This window comes from Dreissena polymorpha, chromosome 8 (assembly GCF_020536995.1).
Source record: "Dreissena polymorpha isolate Duluth1 chromosome 8, UMN_Dpol_1.0, whole genome shotgun sequence".
Lineage (NCBI taxonomy): Eukaryota > Metazoa > Mollusca > Bivalvia > Myida > Dreissenidae > Dreissena > Dreissena polymorpha.
The window spans coordinates 90,384,521-90,393,195 of NC_068362.1; the positions used below are offsets into that span (position 1 = coordinate 90,384,521).

The window sequence follows — 8,675 nt, forward strand, 5'->3', positions numbered from 1 at the left end:
TTTTTATTTTCATCATTTTCTTTCGGAACCTTTCAAGCTGCTTAGACTTGGTTTTCAATTTTCTTTCTAATTCCCTTTTCTGCTTTTGAAGTGAAGTTATTGACCTGTGCGCTTTTGCCAAGGCTCTTGCCCTTATTTTTTTAGTCCCATTCCTCTTGCAGCAACTGTTACAGCGGGCAAGCATACAATCATCTTGTCTCTGCTCACTACAGCAGCTCGTGTGTTGCAGTCACTGAGGCTACCATAACCACTTTCACTTGTAATGTCGGGGTTAGGCAGCAATTCTTGTTTTTCTTTTTGTCTTGCTCTACACAATCTATTACGTAATTTAACCCTTTCATTCCTCTCTTTTCTTTTCTTGTTACTAAGTTCGCTTGCTGGAATGTAATATTTTCTAACTCGCTCACGTTCTGCTTTGTGATAGTCTTCACATAACTTAGCTTTTTTTCGTTCACGGTATTCTCGTTGTATTTCCGCTCCTGATTCCCCATCTAAAACAATAACATAATTATGTAACGTACGAATGATACCTACGTTACAAATTTAAGTATGTGTTTATATGTACAGTCATGCGTAAAAGAATCAACTTGTAAAATGGAAATTGTTGATAATGAATATTTTATAAAGTATTCGTTTCTATTTTGAACTTTTTTTTAAAGACTATAGTTGTGTACTTGAAAGCAAATGGTGTAAATATCCGAAATGGTTTTCATGGTAGAACAGAAATGGGGGTTATTTCTGTATATAATAAAAACAACCATCCGTTCAAAATCAATGATCAATATTTTGCGGGTTTAATGATTAACTGTGGAATGATTAATGACATTTTATTTTTTTCTGCATTGAAAGTGATTTATTGACATAAAAAAATATATCCTAATAAAATGATTCCTAAGTTACTACTAAGTAACGTAGGTATCGTTTTATGTAAGGCATACTACGTGTTTATTGTAGGTCTAAATTACAAACTTATTGCAATTAATAAAGAAAAAATATTTCGGGAAGTGATTTTCTTAAACACTTTTTCTTCAAAATAATAAAATACAAATCTTACCTTAAGATCCAGTGGCTAGGGAAAACTCCTTGTTTTTGCTCATTAGTTTATATAGGGACAACTTTGAAATAACTTTTCTCAAAAATCAACTACAAGGAATTTGTGGACTTGATGACGTTTTACTAAAATGATGACGCATTAACTACGTAATCAACACTTAAACCGATTGCGAAATTATGTAGTAACGTATGTATTGGTAACGTATGTATTTCAAATGATAATAATGAACTATCAGATCATAAATGAAACATCTATTTTAGATGTTTGCACTGTTTTAGAAATATAGTTATATATTAAGGCATTTTTCTTACTAAATTTCAGTTTATGTTTATATCAATTTGTCATAAACCCGGTAACGTTTGTATTGAGCTTAAATATACGATTCCAGATAATGAGTGTTATTGGCTTATTTATCTGGAAAAAATAGATCAACGGCGTTGATTTGTGCATTTATTTTATTTATAAGTCTTTATTGTCAGTATGAAACACTTTTATGTGAAGTTTATAATGCAGATAAATGTGATTATTGAAAGAGCTAAGACTCAGTAACGTTGGTATCATACTTTTAGCGACACTATAAAACATAAAATGTAAACTGACAGTAATGCATGCACCAAGTTTATAGTTTTATAAAAGGTATATTTCATTGTAACCTAGGTTAAAATGTGTTATATCCGATTCCATCAGTCCTTGTTAAGTATTGAGTACACCTGATTCGACCGGCGACAAGTAACGAAAGTATCATTGTTATTAACATTCGCAGTTAGTTCACTAACATAAAATAGACGTATAACATTTGAAACGGTTTGTTTTTTTCCAATACATATGGTTATACTATTATATCAATAGAACATCTCTCAAGTGAAAGCAAGTTTGGTTTCATTCTACAGCGACATCGAAAATAAAATATGTTCCTTATTACTGAGAATTGGCGAGTAGTAGTAGTAGTAGTAGTAGTAGTAGTAGTAGTAGTAGTAGAAGTAGTAGTAGTAGTAGTAGTAGTAGTAGTAGTAGTAGTAGTAGTAGTAGTAGTAGTAGTAGTAGTAGTAGTAGTAGTAGTAGTAGTAGTAGTAGTAGTAGTAGTAGTAGTAGTAGAAGTAGTAGTAGAAGTGGTAGTAGTAGAAGTAGTAGTAGTAGTAGTAGTAGTAGTAGTAGTAGTAGTAGTAGTAGTAGTAGTAGTAGTAGAAGTAGTAGTAGTAGTAGTAGTAGTAGTAGTAGTAGTAGTAGTAGTAGTAGTAGTAGTAGTAGTAGTAGTAGTAGTAGAAGTAGTAGTAGTAGTAGTAGTAGTAGTAGTTGTTGTTGTTGTTGTTGTTGTTGTTGCTGTTGTTGTAGAAGCATAATTAATATTATGGAAATGGAATCAACAGTGCTTGATCAATTGAAAATATTTAAGTGTGCATTTATCTAGAAACATTCAGCAAATTAGAAACAAATTGACCATGTAGCACATTCAACGCAAATTCATCGGATGGCTGTTATCTATTCTCCTACAGGGAAAGAAAACTCTTAACAAGGTTTCCACGACTTCACACTGTGGTCTCCCCTATAACTGATTTACAATTTCGTGCACAAGTTGTTCATAAATGATTTATTACATAATCTAGTTCTAATTCTGGTTGTAAATATTTGATTGAAATGTTTCAAAAGAAGAACGATGGCATATTTTCCATGATAAAAAAATGTAGCATTTCAACCAGACCTCGGTATTTAAAAGAAGGTTTTACAAATAACTGAAAAAGGTCTTTGGATATCTTTTTCAGCCACCATCAGAATTTCTCATAGGTGTGTCAACTTTGAGCTGTTGTTGTTTTAAAATACAATTATGGTTCATCCTTTTCAATCCATTATAAAGTTGGTGATATGGAATCAGCAAAATTATTTCTTGTAAAAATCGATTGAACACCAGACTGAATAAATAGCGTTACAAGCTGATCGTTAACAAATAATTTACAGGATATCCCGTCTAGAAATATTTCGGTTTGTTGAAGACTGCGGTACAGATACAGTAAATCGTAACATAATCGACACTAATTGTCTGTCGGAAAGTTTTGGTATATCTTGCATTTGTTGATTGTTTGGTTTGTTAATAAAAAAGCAGTTATTGGTGATAGACTTTAATGCACTTTGTCGAGCCTTCTTGCGTTTAGCTCTATTAAGTTTCGACAATGGTTGAGTTCGTGCATGTGAATCCATCCGCGATTGTCCGGACTGCTTTTTATCTTTAATGACATATTTAAAAAAACGCGGCACTTTTTAATGATGAGAGAACCAGCTTCGCTCTCGTTATCGTCTTCTGCATCATCTGCTGCAGATGGGAGAAGTCATTTTATGCTTACGGGCCAACTTTGACGACATACTCTGTACTTGTCTTGATGATAACGGTGCAATGTCGCTCATTGTTTGTGCTTAACTTTTCCCACCGTTGTCGCGATTATACTCATTTTTACAATGAAATAGACCTTGCATGAAATTATCAGGTGGCTTGTCACTGGTATTCGTAACTCATTCAAGACAGAGATGTCTCTTTTACACAATGTAAGGTTGAACTGAATATTAAACTTGCAGTTATAATTTTTGCTGCCTACGTATAAATTAAAAAATTTTGACTAGTAAACAGGATGAATTGTTGATCTGGTTAATTGGTACGCCTACATACATTAACGGGGACGCACCAATATAAAGTGTTTTTTTCGTGTGCTAAAAACAGAATGCATAACCTAGACAGTATATTAATCTGATTGCAAATCTTTCTAATTTAATAAAAAATCACTGTAACCACAATCAGATTAAACACCACACGTATTTTTTTTTTTTTGGGGGGGGGGGAGGGGGCAGCCACCATTTAAAAGTAGATATGACTGGGAACTGAAAAAAGACAACAACTTCAACGATATAACAATATTTCAATACTACACTTTAAAATGCCTTTATCAACCGTATATATACATACTAAAAATTATCCAAGTATGGGTATTTTTTAACGTGTATCGGGTTTTATTATCGAAAGATTGTATAATATGACACATAATTTGCAAGTTATTGTTGTTTATCTACATATTGACAATGGCTTGGTGTTCTTATTCAGGAACTAACACCACAATAGCCTAACCCAGTGGGTCTTACTAATCAGAAAGAAACATGAGTTGTTTATACGCTGTTTTACAATACGTTATTAAAGGGACTTTTTCACGTTTTGGTATATTGATAAATTTGAAAAACAAAGTTTCAGATTCGCACATTTTCGTTGTAGTTATGCTATTTGTGAGGAAACAGTACTACTGAACATTAACCATGCTCTAAAATAGCCATTATATGCATCTTTTGAAAATTTAAAAACCTGAAAAGTATAAAGCGTTGCAACGCGAAACGATTGAATAATTTGGAGAGTTGATTTACAAAATTTACAAATCGGAAACAATTTTTTTCAATTTTGTCATATTAACAAAACGTGAAAAGGCCCCTTTGATTGTATTCTTGTTTTATACTTGAGCTGTTTTGATCCTATGTTTACATTAATCAATATAAAGCATTTAATGACAAACTTCAAAACATGGCAATATCTGTGAAAATGTCCCTATAAGTAATAACGATAATGCGAAAAAATCGAGTAAAATATAATTATGTGTGTGTGGGTGCAAGATTCGCAACAATAATTGTGTCCGCTGTCTTTAGATATATCAGCAACTATCATGCATGCAGAAAATACTATGATTTATTAAAGCTGTTTTTAAATTATTCGTTTAAAATGCAGTTCAATAATATTTGTTAAAGCAACTAAAGAATTTAAAGTGTTATCTTTTATTGATATTTGATTGATATTTGTCAAACTTCGGCACCTTGAAATATACTTTATATCGAGTTGAGCATAGTTTATAACATCATGATAAAAATACAATTTTGTGCGGGATTTAATGCATTGAATACCTAACGAAAGTTTTCAATATTTCATGTACATGTGTAGTTAAAAGTTTCGTTATACGCATCTCTTCCCATGTATACGTAGAATGGGATACAAATTTGGGTTCACATTCGACGAGGACGTGATTGCTGCCCCTTCCATTGCAGTGCTAAGGGTGAGGCTCGAAGCATCCAACGAACGGTACAGCGTACACTCTTAACTGATGATGGCTTTTCTGTCAAAATCTGATTTTTCTCATGATATATTTTAGCTTCCATCCGGGAAATCGGGCATAATGCGTGTGTTTTCTGTATCGTCCCTGATTGGCCACTGCTTACACAGGCTTATTAAGGCAACACACTGTATCATGTTAACATTGCATATGAAAACCATTGGATTATAATTTAATTGCATATGAAAACTACTGGATCATTTAACATTGCAAGGGAAAGCACTCGGTCAGTTTTACAATGCATATAAAAACCACATGATCATGTTTACATTGCACAGGAAATTAACTGAATCAATTTTAAATTGCAAAGGGTTTTTCACTGCTTAAAGATGGCGTGATTTCCAATGGAAAGCATCTCAAGTATCATTTCTTTATAACTGTACATTCATCTATAATATATTATATCTGAAGAAATATGGCTGAAACTTAAATACTTCTGCTGTTGGCTAGGGTCAGAGTAAACTATTACAATAAGATTATTACATCATGATTTCGTAAAAAGTAAATACTTTGATTCATTTCGATGATATGACAATAAGGAATGTTTTTTTCACGCATCAAACTGAGTAATGTTCAGATTTAGCGACTTACCGTTCTGAAAGAAGTAAAATTGTCAGAGAAGTAATGTTTCCCGGTTTTAAAAAAACGAGGATAACCAATTTTATGTCAGTCGCAATTATTTCCGTATTAACTTCCAGACGCTTAAAATAAGAATATATTTTCATGTCGCTGTATGTCTTTTTTGCGGCAATGTATGAGTCAGAAAATACACGGTACTTCGTTGACACTTTTCTGCGACATAAGTGTCTACATAGCACACCCTCGATCACAAGGATTGAACTCTTCACTTGGACACAGATTGGAGGAAGCTTTGGTATGCTATCAACACTCCATCCGGGTCCTCCAACTGTGGGTAATGGCCGACCCGCGAGCCGAGCACGAGGATTCGCCGATTTGGAACAATTTTCATGCGTGAAAAAAAAGTAATCATAAGATAATTAGCGATATTGTAGATTTAGAATATTATGGTAACAATCGACCAATGACTTATTGCAAAACAAATTACTTTTTGCAGAAAAAATGACTTATTGTAGAACAAATCACTTTTTGAAGAACAATTCACATATTGTAGAATTTTTTTTATTGCAGAACAAATGACTTAATATTTGAGAACAAACGACTTATTGTAGAACAAAGTATTTATTGCAGAACACATTGCTTAGTGTAGAACAAATGACTTTATTATATAACAAACCATTTATTGCAGAACAAATAATTTCTTGCAGAACAAATGACTTATTGCAGAACAAATGACTGATTTTAGACAAGTCACTTATTAAACAGATGAATAGTTGTAGATCAACAATATTCCTGACGGCGTTACAGAGAGGTAGGCTAAATCATTAGTTTTGATGTTTGTTTATCATTTTACATAGCACCATTTTTATTTATGTCTATCGTAAACAAGCTATTTGGTAGCCTTGGATGGTTTATATTGGATGGTTTAAGTAACAGGGCCGCGGGAACTCACTTATAATAATCTACGAAGGCAGGAGGATTGACTGGATCTGCCGGCCCATATATCATCTGAACTGGAAAAGGTAAAAGCATAATATCTGTAAGATCATTGTGTACGTTTACATATGGTGCTTACTTTTGTAAAAAAGTAGATCTCGAAGTACGTGTATTTCCTTGATCCATGTCTGTTTGCATTTCTTCAAGAGAAACCAACTCAAAGACTTTGCTGTCAAGATGTTTGGGCAAATTCTTGCGGTGACATATATCTTGAAATTTTAATGACAACAATAGTTAAAAGCAGTTGCGCGCAAAGGCCGGTGGTTTTTACCTTAAACTACAAAAAACGGCTCAGCTGTTCTGTTACTTTATGTTAAACATTGATATGGTCACACTCGTTTCAGGTTGTTCAGGACAAGTGAATATGATCTTAAACCTCCCTATTGTCGGATATACCCGGATGATATACATTGTAAATGATTCATACGTAATGGATCAACGCTGATTGAAAAGTATATTGTCATATGCTATAGTTAAAATTGTAACTGTAAGTCACAATTTTGCTAAATGAAATTTATATAAATGAACAAAATATTTAAGTTATTGAATTGATAACACAAACTGTCGTTTGACAATGTGGACTACTTTTCATTAATATACTTCACGCGACCACTCTATATCGTGTGTGCATAAACAAAAAGTAATGCCAGATGGTACCACTTGTGTATTGTGATCTTGCAAAAATGAATTGGACGGAAGTTGCTCACCTGGTACTTGTGTTTCTGTAGGTCACCGACCCACCTGTCTTTGTTCTCACCCCTTTGCATGATGTAATGTTTTAGTCTGAAAACAGAGGTAATAAACCAAAATACAAACGACCCTCGCTCAATGACAATGGATTAAATGCATGTGCTTAAATTTTAGTCGAATACACCAAGATTAGCCTGCGCAGTCCGCACAGGCTAATCAGGGACTACACTTTCTGCCTTTATGGTATTTTCGTTAAAAGGAAGTATTTTTTTCAGTGAAAATCCAGTTAAGGTGGAAAGTGGATCGGCCATTACCCACTTTGCCGATGCGGACTGCACAGGCTAATCTGGGATGACCTTTTACGCACATGCACGAAGCCCAATTTTCACAATGCTAGGTTGAAATATTTTGATATAAATAATATAAATAAATATACATAATTACTCTTCAGAAACAATATCAGGAATTAAATTCTATTGTTTTCGCATTTAAAGCGCCTTTTCACGTTTTGGTATGTATATGGATGTCGAGAATTGACTGTGAAACTACTCTCTCTCTCAAACCTTATCATTAAGGTCGCCGTGGTGTAATGGATATGGTGTCCGCCTTGCGACCGGGAGGTCACTGGTTCGATCCCCACCGTGGGAGCGTTCTTTAGATTTCCCCCAAAGACACCAAGTACTGGTTCTAGGCCCAGGAAACGGACTCGAGAGCGTTTATATAAGCCTAAGGCTTTCGACGCAATCGAGCTAAAATAAATAGGTTTAAACTAAACCTTATCATTAGAGATACAATTGTTGCATGCTTAAACGCAGTTAATATAGTTGCTAGTATCCATTCTCATACCCTATACTTCCGAAAAAATAGAAAGTCGAAGGAATAACATATTAATGTTAATGTGAAATCTGTTTGTAGATTACACGTTTTCTACTGCGAAACGTTTCAGGCCTACCGGCGGGCAATTTTATATTCAAATTGAATGGTCGCTTACAATGGTCAGGCTCAGGTGAAAGACCTACACATTTGCTTTCAATATGGTATAGTTTATTAGAATGTAAACAATATATCGAAAATAAATAATTATCTAAACTAAAGCTAAGAACATTATCAGAAAATCACTGATTGCAAATTAAGAGATATAGACGATAGATGTGTTGATATGTGATGATAGTGTAAAATATATTAAACTATGTTTTGTTTTAGATACATCAATGCAAAAAAAAGTA

The 8,675-nt window shown here is 33.6% G+C and overlaps 1 protein-coding gene across 1 annotated transcript; it reads right to left on the reverse strand.

Moving 5' to 3' along the window:
• Positions 1-6,028: 6,028 nt before the first annotated feature.
• On the reverse strand, positions 6,029-7,526 carry LOC127840729 (mesoderm-specific transcript homolog protein-like). Its single transcript, XM_052369145.1, is given in 4 exon segments — positions 6,029-6,131; positions 6,716-6,776; positions 7,467-7,481; positions 7,484-7,526. Coding segments are annotated over 4 exon segments (222 nt in total).
• Positions 7,527-8,675: the final 1,149 nt, after the last annotated feature.